At 32.5% G+C, this 22,089-nt stretch overlaps 2 protein-coding genes across 21 annotated transcripts; both read left to right on the plus strand.

Moving 5' to 3' along the window:
• The first annotated feature begins 2,693 nt into the window (after window positions 1–2,693).
• LOC130814133 (probable CCR4-associated factor 1 homolog 11) lies at window positions 2,694–14,022 on the plus strand. 20 transcript variants are annotated; one of them, XM_057680168.1, is made up of 5 exons: window positions 2,708–3,730; window positions 10,236–10,380; window positions 12,024–12,127; window positions 13,289–13,746; window positions 13,849–14,022. In XM_057680168.1, exons 1-2 carry the CDS (start codon window positions 2,910–2,912, stop codon window positions 10,306–10,308), a joined length of 894 nt encoding a protein of 297 aa, XP_057536151.1. In that variant the 5' UTR covers window positions 2,708–2,909; the 3' UTR covers window positions 10,309–10,380; window positions 12,024–12,127; window positions 13,289–13,746; window positions 13,849–14,022. The 20 variants fall into 20 exon arrangements, with proteins under 20 accessions (XP_057536153.1, XP_057536158.1, XP_057536159.1 ...); XM_057680170.1 differs by having other exon boundaries at window positions 2,694–3,730; window positions 10,236–13,444; window positions 13,632–13,746; XM_057680161.1 differs by having other exon boundaries at window positions 10,236–13,444; window positions 13,628–13,746.
• A 6,056-nt stretch (window positions 14,023–20,078) lies between these two features.
• On the plus strand, window positions 20,079–21,492 carry LOC130814135 (transcription repressor OFP15-like). Its single transcript, XM_057680177.1, has one exon. It carries the CDS (start codon window positions 20,325–20,327, stop codon window positions 21,060–21,062), a length of 738 nt encoding a protein of 245 aa, XP_057536160.1. The 5' UTR covers window positions 20,079–20,324; the 3' UTR covers window positions 21,063–21,492.
• The last annotated feature ends 597 nt before the right edge of the window (window positions 21,493–22,089 follow it).

Raw genomic sequence — 22,089 nt, forward strand, 5'->3', positions numbered from 1 at the left:
AAATTTTTGTACGAGGCGATTTAAGTGTGAGACACTTTTTAAGTATGGACTAAATAACTCAATTGATACAATAATTAGCATATGAGCTTCTTATTTTGAGGTCATCTCACTGAAACTGAGAGACCGCCTCTCATTGTAAAATGAGTGAATTATAGTAGAAACATAAATTGGGCGGGAGAATGAGACAAAAAAAAGAAATGCAAGATAAAAATAAATTGCTAAGATAAGAGCGAATATAAGTTTATGAATGAAATTAAAATAAGAAAAATCATACCATTATTGAAAATTAAAATGATGCAAAATTAATTGAACAAATTAAATTAAAAATAGTTCAAAATGAAAGAGACAAAAAATATAACCTTTGCCTTTTGACCCATGGATATAAACTGAGATCTACCTGAGTTAGAGTCTACTTTTCTTTAATCAATGAGTGCAAATAAAGTTCAAACGTTATGGACTTAAATTTGACCAAAATTCATCCATGACCCTTCGGCATAGAGCACATTACATAGGTAAATAATTAAATATGTAAGTGAATAAAAAGATTTTTTTAAAAAAAATTTCAGGCAAATTTTTATTTTTCAAAATAAGAGTCTTCGTGTTAGAGTCTAAAGTCAAGTTTGTTCATTGTTATTAACAGCGAAAAAGAGAAAAAAATTTATCACGATTTTGTAGTTGTACTAACAACAAACAAATAACAACGACAAAAAAAAAAACACAATGTCATAACGTTTGAATGGAAAAAACCCAAATAACAGCAAACGAACATTGTTTTTATTTTTTTGTTCAGTGTAAGTAATAACAAACAAAATCGTGTTAAATTTTTTTTACTTTTGTCACTGTTAGTGACAATAAATAAATCCTAACCTTAAACTTGGACACAGAAAGTCAGAAACACTTATTTTGGAAATTAAAATTTCCGAAATTTATTTTGAGAAATGTTTTTTAAAACAAATAGTTTTATTCCATTTTTCATAGTACTCCTCAATAAATTTACCACATCCACTGAAGAAATGGATGCCGAACGACCCAATAGTTTAGCGAGAATTTGAGAAAAATAAGACAATTGAACAACCTTTTTCCCAAAATAAGCTCCGTAAAAACTTAATTTCAAAAATAAGCGTCCGTACATCCAAGCCTAGCCTCGGGATCATTCGCTGTTACTAATAGCGACTTTAATTTTTTTTTTTTTTTTTTTAAGTCGTTGTTAGTAACAGCGACTTAATGTGTTTTAAGTTTTCAGTTCCCAGTTATTTCCTTATTCCAGCCGACGAGATGAAAGAGTTACCAGTTAACCTTAAAGTCGTTGTTAGTAACAGCAACTAATCTCTTTTATTTTATTTTTTTTTCAATGTTTCGCTGTTAGTAACAGCGAATGTTCCCGAGGCTAGGCTTGGATGTACGGACACTTATTTTGGAAAATAAGTTTTCACGTAGCTTATTTTTAGAATTAAGTTATTAAATAATCTTATTTTATTCAAATTTTCATAATTTAGCCTTATGCCTTTCTTATGGACAATTGACCCGTCAACGTAAATGGCATTTTATATCACAAAAATAGGCGTTAAAAATAAATTTTGACTATGGATAATATTTATTCGATTTTGTAATTAATTTTGGTCTAATCTGACTTCAAAAATGTATTTAGAGTTATATAAAAACTAAAACAAATACAGAATTTAAATTCGAACTAAGCTAAAACACCTGACCTGAAATAAACCAAAATGAATACCTCTACTTACGGCCATAAGTTACAATCTTTTAGTGACCAATTGATCACTTTTAATAATATTTAAAGTGGTCATTTATAACCTTAAAGTAATCACTTACTAATTTACAAAATTGAAGTGATTACTTATAATTGCCAAACCCGACCAAATATTTATTCCTTGTCAAGTAATTCAAATTTTTTCGTTTTTTACATATTATATGACGAATTATCACAGCCTATAATGATATCAGAGCTGAAGGTACTTTTAATTGGATATGATGTGACTCACATTTGTGGGAGAGTGTTGAAAATACTTCACATGTGAGAAGCATTTCACATCACTGGAATGGGCATTAGCAGCTCAAATAAGAATGAAATGGGGTAACCCACATACAAATACAGAGGAGATTCACTACTAAAATTAATTGGTAATAGTAAAAGTTACTTCTCAAGTTTACAAAGAGATATATTCTATTCATATTTTTCGTTTATGACCACATATGAGCAATAATGAACACTTTAACATTTGGCTAGAAATGGTAGATTCTTGGTTTGTTTTGTTGGTGTTTAGAATTGAGTTCATTTGATGGTTGTGGGATGAATATGAAGTTTACATTGCTTTTGTAGAACAACATCCTCACGTACTTGTGCATTGATACAGTTTTTATCTTTTCATATGATTGTGTGATATTAGTTATGCTCTTTTCGTAGAGGAGTACGGGTATTTATTTCTAAATCTTGTTATTTAGCCATATTTACTAGTTATAATAATATGATATGTGTACTGATATGATTATAAATAGTTATTTTTGTAAATAATACGAGTAGTATTTTCTAGAGAAAAAAAGTTACTATATTATTTAGTAGAACCGTAAAAATATTATAACCTTAGAAAAAAAATATTTAGTCATACATAGATAAATTTTAGTAAATAAAAACTTTATGGAATATGTTGGAAGTTTTGTCTTATGACATCATTTTTTTAGAGAAAAAAATTCCATTACAAAGCTTATAAAAAATAGCAAAAACATCGGAAAATCAATAGTAAACAGTAATCATCTCTATGTACTCAAATCTCTCGTTCACTATTATAAAACGAGCTCTGAAACCTCCCCAATTTTCTTGTGTCACCATCTAATTTAAAACCCTAGTTTTGATTATCTCAAAATCATAAATCCTGATTTCTAATTATTGTTGTATGCATCTCTTCATGGCCAATGTTGGTTCCATTAAGATCCGGGAAGTATGGTCGGAAAACCTCGATCATGAGTTTCGATTAATCCGATCTATCATCCGAAAATTCTGTTTCGTTGCAATGGACACTGAATTTCCTGGCGTTGTTTTCCGAAAAGTTCATGGAAATCTCTACACTAATCAAGTTTCATCCGCCGTTCATTATTCTCTATTGAAGCAAAATGTTGACGCTTTGAAGATTATTCAATTAGGGTTAACTTTTGTTGATTCGAATGGAAATCTTCCGGATCTTGGAGACCCTAAGTATAGGTATATTTGGCAGTTTAATTTTCGTGATTTTGATGTCGCCAACGATTATCACGCACCTGATTCTATCGCTTTGTTGAGGACTACGGGGATTAATTTTGAGTTGAATCGGAAAAACGGAGTTGATACAGTGAAATTTGCGGAGTTGATGATGTCATCTGGATTAGTTTGTAATGGTGATGATATCACTTGGGTGACGTTTCATTGCGCATATGATTTTGCTTATCTTTTCAAGGTTTTGACTCAAGTTCCATTACCCAGTAAACTTAGTACGTTCCTTAAGTTGTTGAAAGTATTTTTTGGGTCTAGGATGTTTGATGTGAAATATATGATTAAATTTTGTGATGGTTTGTATGGTGGGTTGGATCGGGTTGCTCAATTAATAGAAGTGGATCGTATGGTTGGACAGTCACATCAAGCTGGTTCTGATAGTTTACTTACCTGGCTGGTTTTTCAAAAGATTACTGAAGCTTACTTCAGCGAAGATGGGATTGACAAATATAATGGAATGTTGTATGGGTTAGAGACTTTTAACATTTCTTTTTAATTTGTGCTTATTTTTATTGGAACTAATTTCAGGTTTGGTTATTTAAAATATAAAATATTGATAAAGTTATTAGTTTTGGCTCTTGATTTTTAAATTTTTTTTTTATAAATCTATGGACAAATTCACATGATAAATTAAATAGCTATGGCAAAAAGTTGTGCAAAATTTGCAATACAAGACTGGATCTCTGTAAATAAAAAATAAAATGTAAGGCTGTGCTATAAAGAATTACATAAGGTTTTTCACTTATGTTTTTAAAATTATACTGGTCTAGTTGTTTTTTATGGTTAGTATTTGTTGTCTTAAAATGAGAGAACATCATTTATGTTAGTATAGTTATGTGCAAAGAACACCAAGAAATGCATTGTTGAAGTTTGGAGCTTTGAGGAGCTTAGAGGCTTAAGAAGTAGGCCAAAAGCATGATGTGTATGGACAGAGTGAACAATGACATGAAAAATTAGAACTTGAAGAGCTAATGACAATAGATACATAGAAATGGAGGAGGAGAATTTTTGTGGATGAATGATAATCATTCTAATATGCAGAACGATATTAAAGACGATGGTTGAATGATATATGTTTTTTGGCAACGACAATCGATCAAATCGATTAGATTTAGTTCATGTAGCCGACCCTATATAGTTGGGATCAAGGCTTAGGCATTTTTATGTGTTTTGTAATTTTTGCCAATCAAAAACTTCCTTGTACATCCGAGATCTCCTTATGCTCTTCCTAAGAAAAGGCCATTTTGTTGATGACATTCGGGCAACTAAATGTTATGTGTTGTCATGCTAGAACCTAGGTGCTTCATTTAGGTGGTGGAATATGGTTTTCTTTGATCACTTATTTTATATGAATTGGAAGATAGGAGGAAGACTGTTATTATGTGGTGTTTATTATTTGATTAAGCTAATGTGGTTCAAAAGCTGTTGTGCTTGGTGTTATGCTAGATTTCTTTCTTGTTTTGAGAGTTAATTTTTTGATCTTAAATTTTGGTGTTGGCAACTCTTAGTTGTTGAAGTTTTGAGCGATCCTATCAAGATTATGTATTTGGAGGTTCTCGTCTTTAGCATTTCTTTTGCCTTGTTGGGATTTTGACTGTAGTTCATTTCTATAAGATGTGGGAGATGGAGCAAAATACTAGTTAAAGGTGTAATTATTTTATTTTATTGTGTTTTTAGTCAAATGAAGAATATCTTCTGCATAGAGTTGTCTTACTACTATATATGAGCCATAAAAACACCAAACGTTCATTGTCAAGGATCTAACTGAAGTGATCTTTCAATTTTTAGTATTTATATTCTCCTTTTCTCTTTCTGATAGAATCAAAGAGGCAATAATGTTGCATGGCTAGAGAAGTAATAATGTTTATTAGTTATTGGTCTAGTAATTTATGTTCTTTATGCAACTCGATCGGCATTTTCCCCGTTATATCGTTATCTCAAATTGTTGTGACGAAAAATGGAGAATCGACTATGTTTACAAGAAAAGTTAAGCGTGTACAATGAGGACATTGAAGCAAAATCGGAAGAGGTGGGTGAGTCACCTATTAGTATTTCCTTGAACTCGGATGTGGGAATTGATAACCCAAAAACAATGAAACTTGAGGGCAAGGTTGGTAGAACGAAGGTGGTAGTTATGGTTGATCCAGGAGTAACTCATAATTTCATCACTCCAAAACTTGTACGAGAGATGGCAATGTCGGTGACTTCTGCCGAAGAATTTGGCGTCTCTCTAGGCATTGCAAGGAGGTTGAATTGGAATTAGAGGCAATATGTATGTGAAAATTACTTACCCTTGGAATTGGGGCATGTTGATATCATATGAGGCATTGAGTGGCTTCCTAAGTTGGGAACAATTTCCAAATAATCGGAAATGCAGATCATGCAATTTAATTGGAAGGGAACCAAGGTAATATTCTTAAGTCGAGGGAGGTGGGTTGTTGGTGGAATTAACTAGTTTAGGAGTCCAAGAAGCCGAAGGTATTGAAGAAAAGCTTCCAGAAGTTCCAGAGGAGCTCAGAGTAGTTATGGAACAATTCGTAGAGGTTTTTAAAATGCCCCATGGTTTGCCTCCACAGCACCAGATTGTGCTCAAAAATGGGGCAAACCCAATTATCATTCGCCCTTACCGGTATCCTCAAATCCAGAAGGAAGAGACTAAAAGGATGGTGACTGATATGATGCGTGCCAGGATCATACAACCTACTTGTAGTCCGTTTTCAAGCGCCGTGCTACTAGTAAAATAAAAGGATGGGTCATGGCGACTTTTTGTGGATTACCGGGTGTTGAACAAAGAAATTGTTGGTGATAAATATCCTATCCCGGTGCTCGAGGAACTGTAGGATGAATTACATGGGGCTAGAATATTTTCTAAGTTGGATTTGAAGTCGGGATACCCTCAGATACAAATGAAGAAAGATGATATTAATTAAACTGCCTTTTGCACCCAAGAAGATCATTATGAAATTCTTGTCATGCCTTTCGGGTTGTCAAATGCCCTGGCTACCTTTCAGTCATTGATGAATGACATGTATGGACCATTCCTTTGTCAGTTCGTCCTTGTCTTCCTCAATGATATTTTAATGTATAGCGCTCCCATGGGTGAGCATGTTTCGCGTTTATCCCTTGTGTTCGAGTTGTTAGCACAACATGGCCTTTATGCAAGCAAAAAATGTGACATTGGCCGAAATTAAGTAGTTTATTTGGGTTGCATTATGTTGGGGGAAGGGGTAGCGCTTGGTCCGAATAAAATACGTGCTATGCAGGTTTGGGGGATACCATGAAATTTGAAGGAGATACATGGATTTTTAGGGCTAATTGGGTATTATCCTAGATTTATTCATAAGTACACACATTTGGCAGCTCCTTTGACTCACTAGTTCAAGAAAAATTGTTTTGGTTGGACTAACAAAGCCACAACAGCTTTTGAAGAACTGAAGAAAATAATTCACACAATCCCTGTATTAGCTAGACTAGATTTTCCATACCATTAGTGGTCGAGGCAGACGCATCAGGCATAGGGTTAGGCGTCGTCCTTTCACAAAATAAGCATCTCATTGCCTATTTCAGCAAGGCCCTTGGAGCTCGTGGACAAGCAAAATCCATTTATGAAAAGAAACTGATGGTGATAGTATTGGCAATTCCGAAAAGACGACATTATTTAATTGGAAGGCATTTCGTCGTTTGGACAGATCAGAGAAGCTTGAGATTTATTCTCGAATGAAGGGAGGTAGGAGCTGAGTATCAGTAGTGGGTTAGCAAGCTGATGGGGTATAATTTTGAGATCCAATTCAGGGCGGAAATAACTAATAAGGCGGCTGATGCGTTTTCTAAAAACCATGCCATCAATGAGGCATACATTCGCTAATAACCGATAGCTGGGTAGATTGGGAGTTTCTAAGGGAGGTGGATAATAAAGATGCTACATTGGGCAGAATTAAAAAAGAATTAACAGCACAAGGTGGAGAAATTTCAAGGTATACACTATCTCGTTATCTTTTACAGTACAAGGGACATATGGCTATTCCTAGCACCTCAGTGACTGTTGACAAGTTATTGAATGAGTATCATACGACTGCTAGTGGCGGGCAGAATGGTGAGTATAAGACCTATCTTCGTTTAGCCGAGGATTGGTTTTGGGTAGGAATGCGGAAATCAGTCACACACTTTGTACGGGAGTGCCTTATTTGCCAACAATAAAGGCATCTCATACACCAGCAAGCCTCTTACAATCATTGCCCATTCGGGAACATGTTTGGGAGGATCTCACCATGGATGTAGAAGGCTTACCCAAATTGGGTGGGTATGATACTATTTTGGTGGTGGTTGATTGACTATCCAAGTATGCTCATTTCCTTGGTCTTAAACATCCTTTCATGGCTCACTCAATGGCAGCCTTTTTTGTATGAGAGATAATACGTCTCCACATACTTCCCTCATCCATTATTTCAGATTGTGACCAAATCTTTATGAGTGCTTTTTGGTCCGAGTTGTTTCGTCTACAAGTAATTCTCCTCCTACGAAGTACAACTTACCATTCACAAATGGACGGACAAAGTGAGGTAGTCAATCAAGCATTAGAAACCTTTCTTCGCTGTTTTGTTGATGGACAACCTTGACATTGGGCTAAATGGTTGGACTGGGTGGAATATTGTTACAACATTGCACCTTATATGTCCATAAGATGTCTCCCTTCATGGCTCTTTATGGTCGTTCCCTTCTTTCTCTTGTGCGACTAAGCAATAATGTTACCCTCGTAGATAGTCTCGAGCAATGGCTCAAGGAACGTGATGCAATTTTGGATGTTTTGTGTTTTCACTTGCTTTGAGTTCAACACCGTATGAAGAAATGGCTGACAAAAAGAGGAGGGATGTTTCCTTCTAAAATTACAACCTTACGAAAAGCAGTCACTAGCTCATAGCTTGTGTGATAAATTGGCTGCAAGGTTCTATGGCCCGTTCGAAGTAATTGATAAAATCGGAACTGTTGTTACTAAAGAGTTGCAAAATTCATTCGGTATTCCACATCCCGCAACTCAAGATAGCTAATGGAGCTACCTTTAATCCAACTTACATACCATCACAGTTGTCGCCATCCTTGGAATTGCTTGTTGAGCCAGCAGAATTATTGGGGATTCGCAAGGAACCTGACCAGCCGCTACATGCATCAGAAGTACTCATCAAATCGAAGGGGCTTCCGGATTCAGAGGCGACATGGGAGCTGTACCACAACATCTCCACTTTATTTTCTGACTTCCACCTTGAGGACAAGGTGTCTCTCGTTGGGGCGGGTATTGTCATAGAAGAAAGATGGCCCATATCGTTAATTAAATATATGCATTCAAGAAAAAGGAAGGAGTAGGATAACTAACTGCCGGTTACATAGAATAGTTAGTTATAAGTGATGATCTGTATTTTGTAATATTTCCCTGGCTATATAAGCAGAGGAGTAGGCGTTAGTTTGGGATATGCTTGTAGTATCATTTGGGTGCTAAACACTTGGGAGTCATTGAGCCACTCTAAGAGCTCAAGGGAGTGTTCTACTCTCTACAAGCAATTCTATTTCTTAAACCTTCTTCTCTTGTCTTTCCTTCTTTTTCTAATTGAATATACGACTACTGTCCCTATTTCTCTTGTCTTTCATTTGTGTTGTAGTACTAATCTGCAGGCGCACCATGACAGTCTAATTCCCTCAACTGTATTGTGGATGTTCAAGAAAATCCTAGATTTGAGGGACATTGGTTTACAATGGACAGATTGGGATGCCACCGCGCAGTATTTTTACATTTGATGCGTACTGTCACCTCCTTGGACAGTTTGATAAAGTAGCTCGGAGAAGCCTCTTTTACAACAATTTCATCTTCTTGTGGTTCAAGGAAAAATCTTCCATGGTTGATTGTATGTATCGTTGGGGAATTCACTATAATCAAGTTTACGGGCTTTGCAAACAGGCCAATAAAAGTATTGCTCACTGTCTTCTTCTGTTCGTATATCCTGTGCTGCTCCTATCTGGTTCACCTGCTGCTGGCCGTGGTGTTCTGCTGCTGCTGCTGTCTGGCAATCCAGATGCTTCCTATGCAGGTGGCTGCCCAAGGACGTGGGTAGTGCTCCAGTGTGCTGTGAGGACTGCTGCTTCTCTCTTTGACATTGTGTTTCTGGATGCTACGTATTGGGTGGAGTCCCCTGCTGCTCCTGACTGTTTATTTAAGTGTTGTGGGGCTCTCCCTATACGTTTTTGTGGAGATCTCCAAGTTAGGCTTGGGCTATCTTAATCATGTGAGATGGTCTTATTGCTTTCTCTCTTTGGACTAGTTTTTGTTTCTTTTTTTTTTGTTTGTGTGTTTCTCCTCTTGTGTTGGGAGCGTTTGGCCTAGTGGTTTAATTCCTATTTTTGGGATGTCATTTTGTATAGTTTCTCATGTGATAGAGGGTGGTAAACCCTACTAGGTGGGACTACTCTTTTTTTTATGCTTTTTTTTAGGGTTGTTTAACTTTGGTAGAGTTTGTGTTTTGGGCTCTCCTTTGGTATTTTTCCTTATTCCTTTTGTTCTTTTGGATTTTAGTAAAATTTTTAATGTCCCCAAATAAAACTTTACGTTTGACCTCAGGTTTCTTTTCAAGTATGCAAAATCATATTAGTGTCATCTTTTGTATTCAAGACTTAATTGGTGGTTACATTTATCTATCTTTGGTTGCATCACTTAATTTGGACTTTTGCTTGGTTTGATGCACATCCAGGTCCAATTTTGTTGTAGCTGCATCTGTATCTTCATCTGCATCTTTGTTTTGCACTTTCATGGGCGTTACAATAGCTACCTTATTTGATTAGTTTATTTCCAGATTCTGGTTTCCTTGCAATTAGCCAAATGTATTAATTTCTTCTGCTTATAATCAGTTTTGAATAGGTTTTGTTGCATTAAGCCGTGGTGCCTGATAGATAAATGGGAGTTCTAAAACAACTTGGTAACTTGTTGCAGGCTAATTCCAGTCGTCATCTGCAATTACCAAAAGACTGTCAACTTTTCTGAGTTAATTCGTTTGTGGTTCTAGCAGCTGAGCTGCTGAGGGTACAAATTTCGTTTGGTCATGTTCTTCTGGTGTCAAACAATGACACCTGACCGGGTGATAACTTCTCTGCATGCTTTCTTCTATTTTCAAAATTCAAAAAAAAAAAACAAAAAAATTCAACTAGCCAATTGTGTAGTCGAGTGAGCCTTTGTGTACACAAGTTAGGTTCTTAATGATTTACAGTTGTAGTAAGATAAATTAGCCTTGTAAAGGAGCGGGACTTGAGTTTTTGGTATAGAAAATTTGACTTGAAAGCATAAATTCAAACTGCTCAAACCACAATTGTGATAACATTGAATATATCTCCCATTTAGTCTTCCACAATCAACCTCATTATTCTTAAAAATGGTTCTTTTTGTTGATTATGATCATCTCTTCTTTTGCTGTGAGGTCTTGATACTCTTAGATTGCATTTTCATGGATGATTTTGTTGGAGAATATTAGTTTTCTTCTAAAAGCTTGCGTATGTTTTGGTTCAGTTGCTTATGTACGATGTTGCACAAAGCTTCCAAAATGTTCATTAAATGAATTTGTGAAACCTAAATTTGCCTAACTTTTCGTAAATCAAGTGACTCATTTTTATTTTTTAAAAAATTACTTTTTTTGCTTCTTTCTCGAAGATTCAAATAATCGATAGAGCCAAAGCTACATAGTTATTGGATTTCGGATTATAATGGACTATGGTAAAATGACTTGTTAAACCATGTGTTCTTATTTATGTAAAGTTGGGAAACAATGATGCTATCAAGGGTCAATTGGAAATCTGTTTATTTTACAAAGGCAAGGTTGGGTGCTTCTAAACCTCCTAATTTTGCTAAGGTGAGAGTCACTTAATGACATTGGGGGTGATGGAATGCTGTTACTAAAGACTGATTTGGGAACATTATTTTGAATGTTCTATGAGACCTCTAATTACTTGTATAAATTCATTGGGTCATCTAAGATTAGATCGACCCTTTTCATTGTTTCCATTAATAGTGATGGTACTAGGCCAGATTTGTTCAGTCTGACACAAAATCATCGTCCAACGCAAGCCTTTTGTTTGGAAGGTCCGATGACCTCTTACTCCTGTTTGTGTTTGGTTGATTTAGTGGAGCAGGATGGGTTTAGCATGAGTTATGACTTAGCTTGTTAATCTTACCATTTTTTTGATCAATGTGGAAGGAGAGGCACCGGAGGGCGGAAATTAAATGATAAGGGAAGAAATAGGAACTTAATAAGGAGCAATGGGAAGGAAGGGTGGGGGGAGGGATTGGACATGTGTTATAGCAACTAGCAAGGACATTGATAGGAGTTTTATACTGAACAAATATCTGAAAGGAGGCCAGAAGAAGTAGGTAAAGAATTGATTTTGGATTTTTATTTTCAATGTTGAACTTTTTTTCCCTCTTCAAGAGTGGATGATTTAGTGTTTCTTGCATTTATTTTATCCAATTACTCCAAATGACTCTGACTAAACCTATTTTAAACTAAACACATTCAAAAATAATTTATTGTGGTTTGGCATTTGCTTAATGCTTAATAGAATTGCTGCAATTCCTATCTAGTTTTGCTGATTGAATTCCATTTTTGAAAATGTGATTTTTATGCCTTTATTCTTCCTTTTGGCTTACATTTTGTAAGCTTCAAGCATGGAATACATCCTTGAGGCAATTCTTAATGCATATTCTTATACATACACGTTGATTACCTTTCAGCATCATCCATGGGTATGAGAGCTTTGGGGAAAATAAATAGGGATGGAGTATTGGTTTGAGTCTATTGCTTTCCTTGGTTGTCTCATGTGAGCTACAGCCTACAGGTGAATAAATGCAATTTTATTTTGTGGATTGGGCTGCCTTTGATTCAATATTGCTTGGTGGTGCTTTTGATATTTCTTCATGTTTACATAGATGCTTGCCCAAAAGATCATTATATTGTGACTCAGAGGTACTCCTTTTAGTTTTCTTGGTTAATTTGATTTCTCAATTCCTGTGGTCCTTGCTAGATCTTAGTATTATTAGTTATACATAGCCAGACAGATTTATTTTGCTTCTGGTCTCTTTATGTATCCTTATATTTTCTTATGAATTAGTGTATTGGTTTCTGTTTTATTAGCTTCAAGTTGGTCTCATGGCAAGTTTTGTGACCTTGATTACTGTAGTAACACATGTAGGGACCTTTTGTTTTGATCTAATAATGAAGCAAGCCCACCATTTCTATTTTCTCTTGCCCAAACAACCAGTTTCAAGTTGGAGATCTAGTAGTGCAGACATGTGACTCAATTTGTGGGCTATGTTTAAGGACCTGTTTGTCATTATCATGTTGGGTAGTTGTTTCCCTAAATTGTGCCCACACTTAGGTTGTTTTGACACTGACAAGGAATCTTCGCTATAGTATCTTTGAACATTATATAAACTGATTATCAGCCTGGGCTCTACAGATATTTAACCACTCTGCGTTTTGTCAAGTCAAACTAATATCGTTCCCAAATCCCGTAGGTAACAATCTATACTCGTGCTGCTCTGTGGCAACTTCTTTTTAGATCGGGAAATACGACTAGGTTAGTCTTTTTTATATGAGATCAACTAACTCGTCCTTGCGGATGATTTTAGGGAACAGATCATAATACTAGAATGGAACTTTTCTGTCTCTTTTATCTCCTGCTTCTAGTTATATTAGAAGATATTTACAGTGATTTAAGGTGGTATTGGAGCATATTACATTTCAATCAACTCAAATGGGATACATTTTTCATATGAAACTTGCGCTCCCCACTGGCCCTGTTCCCATTCTTTGTTGGACTTTTTCAGTTCTATCAATATATTGCCGCAATTACGGGGAAAGATTCCTGACCTTGCTCCAGTTGAACTGGAACAGTTTCCTAATATTTACGGTGTGCTTTTGAATGCAAGTTTAGTATTTTTACTTTGAATTTTGTTTGGACTTTGCAAAATGGTCCCTTATTATGTGTGTTGTAAAGGCAGAATATATGGGCTCTACCATCCTTTTATAATATCTTGGGCATGTCATGTAAGCGTCTCTATTGCATTGGATTGGGTGTGAAGATGGCTGAAAGTGGATTTATAGCTGATTCAACTGGCCGAGGTGACAGCTCCTTTCCTTCGCAACCTTCCAGGTTGGAGCTCTCTTACTGTGTTTCAGTGCAACCTCATTTTTTCTAAAAATAACCCTAGTAAATAGTACTCCCTTTGTTTACTTGCACTAAATATTAATCTAGTTTATTTAAACTCATGCCATGTGTTCCTAACCTCCTCTCTAGTTGTAGTGTTCTAGTGTAGTTATTTTTATCTTTGAAAAGTCAGGCGAAAATTTGTGGAATCGATGTAGAAGAACGCATACAAGAAATACATTTATGGACATGAAGGGACATCAAGATATGCAGTTAAGAAGGTCACCATCCGGAGGCGAAAGGAACAGGTGAAGAACATGAGCAACATGTTGAATGTTTAGTTGTTCCTACCAGAAGTTGTTTGAACTCACACTGTTTTTGGTGATTATTTTTTGTTTGTGTTTATGTAGACAGTCGGTTTCAAGAGATGGCTAGTAATGCGATGGACAACGACTCATAGCGAAAAGGGGTTGTAAATAAATTATCTTTTTATATGGTTGATTCCACCTGTGACTTAACACATGTTCTAATGATTGAAATTGTATATATGTTTTTAGTATATGAGTTTCCTCATTGTAGATGTTGATTAATGTTCGTGGGATTTAGTCATTTTGTGTCGATACTAAGAGAAGGCGAAATTTGTGGACTTGACAAGATAGAAAAGCACAAACTTAAGCATATGGCTTATCTTGTTAAACATATTAATGCCTAAATATATATAAAGAAAAAGATGGGAAGTAAAGTGGACAAAAAGACTAACAAAGCAAGAAAATAAACTTGCTCGCTTGAGCAAGTTTATGTTTGTTCGAGTCAGCTAAGTGCTTGTTGCACTTGTTCAAGGACTTGCTTGGGGAGTTTTACCTAATGCCTTGTTGATTTGCTCATTAAAGCAATATTTGTGCTTCTTCAAACACTCAGGGAGTTCACTTCCAAAACATTGTTCAACTACATCCATTTCAAGACAAGGATCAAAGCTTCTTCAAAATATGTTTGATAACAGAACTCCACCGTAAATATTGGGCACATTTCTCAAACTCATCAGTCTTCATGTTTTAATATACACCAAACAAACCAAATACAACACCACATAAAAACGTGTGCACATTGCACAAGCATCACATAAATGAATCAACCTGTCTTGTATGAGATCGTCTCACAGTGAGACAATCTCAAAAGCAGGCCACAAACTAAAAGTTTCTATTATTGGGCTATTTATCTTAAGTATGAAGCATGTCTCACGGTGAGACCGTCTCATAGAAGAATTTGTGTAAATGAATTGTTCAAAAGCAAGCTCTTCTCCATACAATATGGACAAGTCATTTATAAATATAACCCAACTCCGTAGAATATGTGAGTAAAACGTCATTTTATAAGTCTATTTCATTCATAATTAATAGAAAATTCCAATTTAAAAATAAAATTACGTTTAGTTAATTAAAATAAAAAATTACTAAATTTTAATGGTAAAGAGATATAATTATAAATTGAATATTAATAAGATCTTACTCTTAAATTTTTTGTACATCTCCAAGTTAAATTGTTAGAGAAACGAAAAAGATTATCCAAGCAAAATTCGCAATGAAATTGAAAAGGGAACAAGGTGAAGTTTGAGCCCATGTGAGAATGTGGGCATGAATATCTGAATAAAGATGTAATCCTTTGTTTCCAATACTAAAGTCCAAATGCTATCCACATCCTTGTTTAGTTGTTAGTTGTTACGCATCATACACTTGATAGAGTTGAGGCCATGGTCCATACTCTTTCATTCTCCTTGTTAGTAGTTGTTATTTCTATTATTCTAGACACTAGCTTGGATGGTCCCTTAGGTTTTTTTTTTTTTTTTTTTTTTTTTTTTTTTTTTAAAACAAAAGAATATAAGGTTTTTCTTACAAGAATGAAGGATAGGAGAAATTAATATTCGTACAGATAATGAGAAACAAATTCTTATAATAAGAACAAAAAATAATGTCTTTTAACTTCACAATTCTCTTAGGAAGCCCATAACTGTGTGGAGTATTGTTTATGGCCTAACGATTCATCTTTAAGGTTGTATTTTCAAGTGTTTAGTCTCCTAGTCAGACTGTGTTAACTTATAAGAGATTCTTTATCTATGTAACATACATTTAAACTCGAATCTAATCGAATATTTGTTTTTAAGAGAAAATCTCCGACTATTAAATTAACTCAAATATTCAATTAATGTGTAAGATCGTTAATTTTTAAATACAGGAGTTATGATTTTTTTGTTGACTACTCCATTAAAAGACTTCAAAATTTTGTATACTATAGCTATATAGTAGTAGCACTCCATAAAAGAGCAGTGATCGGATAGAGATTCTATACAAGGATTATTAAGGTGACGATATACCTATCCACATGTTGCCATCTCTATTTAACATTTAAAAGCGTAAAGGTCATGCTTTTCACAACCTATAGTTATGATTCAATTCAATTCAATTCAATTTTATTCGATTTAACTTTATTTGGTTAAATTTAATTCCAATTCTCATCAATATATATCATCATTATACTAAATATAGAATACTCATTAAATTATAATCATGATTTTAAAAGAGTTAGAAATGTTAAAAGATAGAGTGATAAACCATGCTCGTATTGGAGCATATCCGAATGATATTAGGATCAACCTCATTACTTTTTTCTATTACTCATAGTAAGATTTAGACACCTATTTTGAAATAAAAAATTAAATATCAAAATCTCTCCTATTTTCCTCGATCAAGCAATTCTAATCATTAGATTGAGTAATGAACTGTCTATTACATTATAAGTAATTAAAAAGCTGAAATGTACGTTTTATTTAGTTAAAATACTAAATTTTATATTTCCAATATTTTTTTGATAAAAAAACTCAAATTACATACTTAAATAAAAGAATATGTAAATAATCAAATGTAACCAATATATGAAACTACATTACATGTAAGAATTTTGTTTTCTTCAATTTATGTGGTGAGTTCATATAAATGGTCATAGTTTCATATACTACGGAAGTACATCTTAATTCTTACCCACAATTTATTACTCCTATTTCACTAATTTTTAAATGAGACAGTTTTACGTTGAGACCATTTCTATTGGATTGGCCTAATATATATTTTTTGTCTTAAAATGATCACTTATAGCGTTAAAGTGATCACTTATAATTTTAGTATAATTAATTTTTGTAGTCTTAGAGTGATTACTCATAAGTCATAACCTCAAAACGATTACTTATGATCTTAAGGCTTGTTTTTTATAGGTGGTAATAAACAGTGGTAATAGAAATGAAAAATTAGTATAATTTTGGTTGAAAATCTCTTAGCTATCTTAATGATCATACTTGTTCAATTTCAATCATATCATATTCTTCATAAAATTCATTTAAATGCATTACCATTGGAGAAGTGGTAATGGAAATTTATAAACAAAAAAACTTTTTTGTAATCAAAGTTTCATTACCTTGGGAATGATATGAAACTTTTGATGAAATTTTTACACTATAAATCATTCTCATTACCACCATTTAGTACTATTAATCAAACAGGTCGTTAAAGTAATCAATTGAAAAAATTGACTATTATATAACCCGCTTCATGGTGAGACTGTCTCATACAAGACGAGTTGTTATTATTTTACCCACCATTTACATTGGTCGTTTAAATTTTCTCCAAAACCGGCGGGTTGAGCCGTTTGAATATATATATCCAACCTTGGAAATTAATACCATAAATGACACAAAAGTACAGCAGAAACATCACCAATATCTATCCAAACAAAATAATATATTTAATAATCTAAAGACTACATACAAAAATTAAAAAATCGAGATATTCGATTAAAATATATATATATATATATATATATATATATATATATATATATATATATATATATATATATATATATATATATATATATATATATATGTAATTTAACATAAAATATTTACAATTCCAAAATTGAATTTAAGGCTTATATATAATACAATCCTAAGTATTGTATATACTTTTTTTATTTTGCCTTTTAGTCTCATTTACTTTTTCATCACTGTTCACTTATTATTCTTAATTTTTATTAAATTCTTAATTTATATGTAAAAAAATAATTAAGTGGAATCCTATTTGATTTTTATCAATATAAGGATTATTATATCAAGTTCTTATAATCTTTTATTTATGCACAATTAAAGTTATTAAGGTTAAAATATTACTTCGACAACAAGTGTTAAAAAAGGTAAGTGGTACTGATAGATTTTTTTTTGAAATATACTGATAGGGTTAATTGTAGGGAGAATCATATTTCAATCATAAAAGTTATAATATTTAGCACCAAATAATCGTTAATTTAATAAATACGAATAATTTTCTCATGACCTAACATCATTTTAAAAACTTATAAAACATTTATAATTAATTTAAAGATATGTCAATCATAACTTTTAAAATATATGACTTTTGACTTTTTATTTAGTGAAATATATATTTAAAATTTATTTTTACGATTTTATCAAACGGCTAAAAAAAACTCTAATAATTAACTTTTAAACCAAACAAAAAACTATTTATGGGAAGTGATAGAGTGAAGAATTAAGTACTATAACTTCGTTCAAGTATAACCATTTGCTTATCATTTTAGTTGAATTAGTTTATTGACATAATATGAAAAGTAAACATAAGAAGAGTATGAGTCGTAATTAACACAAATGACTCTCGTGTAAGGGGAGTAATAGTGTATTAAACATATTTTAGAGCTATTATAATTGACTTAAGCTTTTAATTAAATTGTTTTCTTGATATAAACATTTTCATTAACTTTTAACTTTCAAGTCCACTTATTTTCTAGTAATTAACAACCAACATAATTGATTCTACCCAACATCTCTAAAATAACTAGCTTATACAATTGATTTAGCGACTAAACAGATGATATAATAATTAATTTTACCAAATATAATGTAATTAAAATTTAGCTTAACTACTAACAAAAAAACGAATCCTACTAATTACTTATCCTAAACCAACTAACAACGGAGTAATACCAATAACAACCAACAACCATATTGTAAAATAGGCCTCATCCATCTAAATTTATGTTACTTCCTAGTTTTTCGTTCATTTCAATTTGCATCTCTTTTCAATTTTGCATTCTTTTTTGCAATGGTCTCGTAGTTTTTCTAATTCAATTGTCATTTTCATTAAATTTCGCCCAAAATATTTTAGACGAATTCTTACCTAAGGCAGCCATCCCCACCTTATTCTTGAAACCCATTTCTTATTTGTCGCCACCAATTTCATTTTATCGCCACCCCCCCCCCTTGAATGAAATTACGACTTTACCCCTGAAATTTAAAAAATTACGAAAATGCCACTAAGCTTATAACTTATATAAAAACACTTCAAATCCACTCAATAACACTTTCATCACTTCCATAAAATCAAATTCTTCACATAAAATTAAGCGGAGCTAAAACTTTGGAATCGAAATCGTCAAAAAAAATTCGAAGTAAGTTTTTTTAAATCAATCGAAGCAAAAAAAAAAAAAAAAAATTTTCGATTCGGCCCAGTCGCACAAAACGTGCGACTGTACAGTCGCACGTTTTGTGCGACTGGGCCAAAACCAAAATTTTTTTTTTTTTTTTTTTTTTTAAAATTTTTGAAAGAGTTTGTTGTTAGTTAATGTTATTTAGTAAATGTTGTAATAATATGTATTATGATAATGTTGTTGTAAGAAGTAGTTATTGATTTACGTATTCGAAAAAGAAAAAAAAAAAAAAAAATTAAAACCGGTCGCACGAACCGGTCGCACAAAATGTGCGACTGTACAGTCGCACATTTTGTGCGACCGGTTCGTGCGACCGGTTTTAATTTTTTTTTTTTTTTATTGTAATGAATTTGTTTAGTGTAATTAATTTATTAAATTTGAGACTCATTATAATAAAAATTAATAATTATTATAATAATTATGATAATGTAATAAATGAGACTCATCCATCGAAAACTAATTAATACCCTTTATTGGAACTTAAATTTCTGGGATACTATTGGAACTGAAGAGACTTTTTGGGAGATGAGGCCTAATACAAGTAAACTTTCCATATCCACTTGTAATAAATGAGACTCATACATCGAAAACTAATTATTATAACTCTTGGAAAATGCAGAATAATAATTATGACATTAATACAGGTTTAATAATAATAATAATAATAAAGAAAAAAAAATTAAAAAAAAAAATATATAAGTCGCACAAAATGTGCGACTGTCAGTCGCACGTTTTGTGCGACTGGTATTTTTTATTTTTTTTTTTTAATTTTTATTATTAATTTTATTATTATAATTAAAAAAATTATTATTATTATTATTATTATTATTATTATTATTATTAACCGTAATAATAATAACCGTTATAATAATAATAACAACCGTAATAATAATAGCCGTAATAATAATAATAATAATAATAATATAAATAAAAATAATTAAAAAAAATTAAAAAAAATGAAAATGAAAAGTTATTAACTCAATGGCAAATTTGTAAATTTTTAAAAATCAGGGGCAAATTCGTAATTTCATTAAGAGGGGGTGGCGATAAAATGAAAAGGGTGGCGACAAATAATAATACCCTTCTTGAAAACCCTTTCATATTTTTGTTCCCAAGGTTGTGTTTCTCTCACCACTCCTTTAAAATCTCCTTCTCTTTCCTTGTTTCCCTCCCTCTCTTTCTTCCCACCATTAATGTCAACTAATGAATCCCACGCAACCTCCCCAAACCTCCATACTTTTTAATCAAAACTAAATCTATCTCCTCTTCTTTAATTTACTCCCATTATTTTCACATCTCACCATCCACACCCACTCTTTTTAACTTCAACTTAATTCCATTAATGGGTATTAAGAAAATGAAGCTAATTCCTTTTCTTTCTCAATCAAAAAACATAGACTCAAAATTACCTTCTTCCCCACCATGGCCTTTTCCTTCTTGTGGGAACATAAACACTCTTTCTTTCCGGGCCAATTGCAATGATGATTTTCCTTTTCGAACTTTCAACTCTGCTTTTCTTGATGCTGAAGTGACCCCTCCTTCTTGCTCTTCTAGAACCTTCTCCACTTTTTCGGAAGAAGATTCTATAGATCCTGTAGAAAATCTTATTCATGGGTTGAGCTCTGATAGGTTCTTTTTCGAACCAGAGCGGAGTAGCTCTTTGCTATTCCGCCAAAAAGAAGAACAAGAACAAGAAGATATAAATGAAGAAGAAGAAAATCAAGAAGAAGGATACAAAGAAAGTGAGATATTATCAATGGATTCAAATAACCCATATGAAGATTTTAAAAGATCAATGGAGGAAATGATTGAAGCTCATGGTTTGAAAGATTGGGAAGGATTAGAAGAGCTTTTAGGGTGTTATTTGAAGATTAATGGTAAAAATAATCATGGGTATATTGTGGGTGCTTTTATTGATTTAATGGCTAGTTTTTCTTTTAATGAATCTAATACTACTTCTACATCAACAAGAACAACTACTACAAATATAACAACATCTACTTCTTATTCTAATTATTCTTCTCCTTCTTCTCCTCTTTCTTTCCCTTCTTCTTCTACTAATACTACCCCTTGTCTTTAATTTCCTCAATTTTGGATCATGATCATCATGTTTCATCTCGATGGGTATTAATTATTATATTAATTAATTAATTAGTCTTTTTTGGTTGCTCAAGTAGATCCTAAGCTATTATTTAGGGTGATAATCAATGCTAACTTGATTATTATTACTATTATTATTATTTTTTTTTATTATATTATTATAAATATTTTGCACATTTCTAGATTGAAATGAGTAAGAAAGATTTTTCAATCTGTTGAATGTATTGTACAATCCATATTCTCTATGTACATTTCTTAGTTTCTTATGTTATTAGGCTTCTACTTCTATATATCTTCCCTACTAACACACTTGTGGTTTGAGCATACGATGACCGATTGCATAGGCTTTTTAAATTAATTAAAATACTTAAAATTTAATTTTATATTAATTTATATTTTTTTTAATTCAATTTGATTGACTTATTTTTTGAACTTTTAAAATTTAAAAATTTATAAAATAAACAATAAATTAATAACTATTATCTTCTATTCAGCTTAAGCTTAAGCGTTGAATTTTAACTTTTACATTATTCATTAATTATCTATAGGTTGTATTGTATCTTGATTTATAAGCTATATCATAATTACCTAAAATTTCGTTTAATTCGTCTTAGTAGATTTATATAAACTTAATACTACCTCCTATTCAGCTGAATTGTCCCATTTTTTTTTTGGCACTATTCACTTATCACTCTTAATTTGTATTTTACTCTTAATCTATAAGTTAAAACATAGTCATATGGGATCTTGTTTGATTTGTCTCAATACAAGGATTATTAATATCAACTTTTTATAATTTTTAATTAAGCATAATTTGAGATATTAAGAGTTAAAATGTTGCCTCGGCAAGTGTGAAAAGTCAAATGGGACAGTTCAGCTGAATAGGAGGGAGTATAATTTTTAATTATATATAATTAAAATATTAATAATAAAATTAGTGTATAGGTAAATATGTCAAGTAAAATAGAACAAGGATTATGTTTTTAGTTTCACTTTCAATATCTTTA

Source organism: Amaranthus tricolor, chromosome 5, assembly GCF_026212465.1.
Source record: "Amaranthus tricolor cultivar Red isolate AtriRed21 chromosome 5, ASM2621246v1, whole genome shotgun sequence".
In the NCBI taxonomy this organism is placed as follows: Eukaryota; Viridiplantae; Streptophyta; class Magnoliopsida; order Caryophyllales; family Amaranthaceae; genus Amaranthus; species Amaranthus tricolor.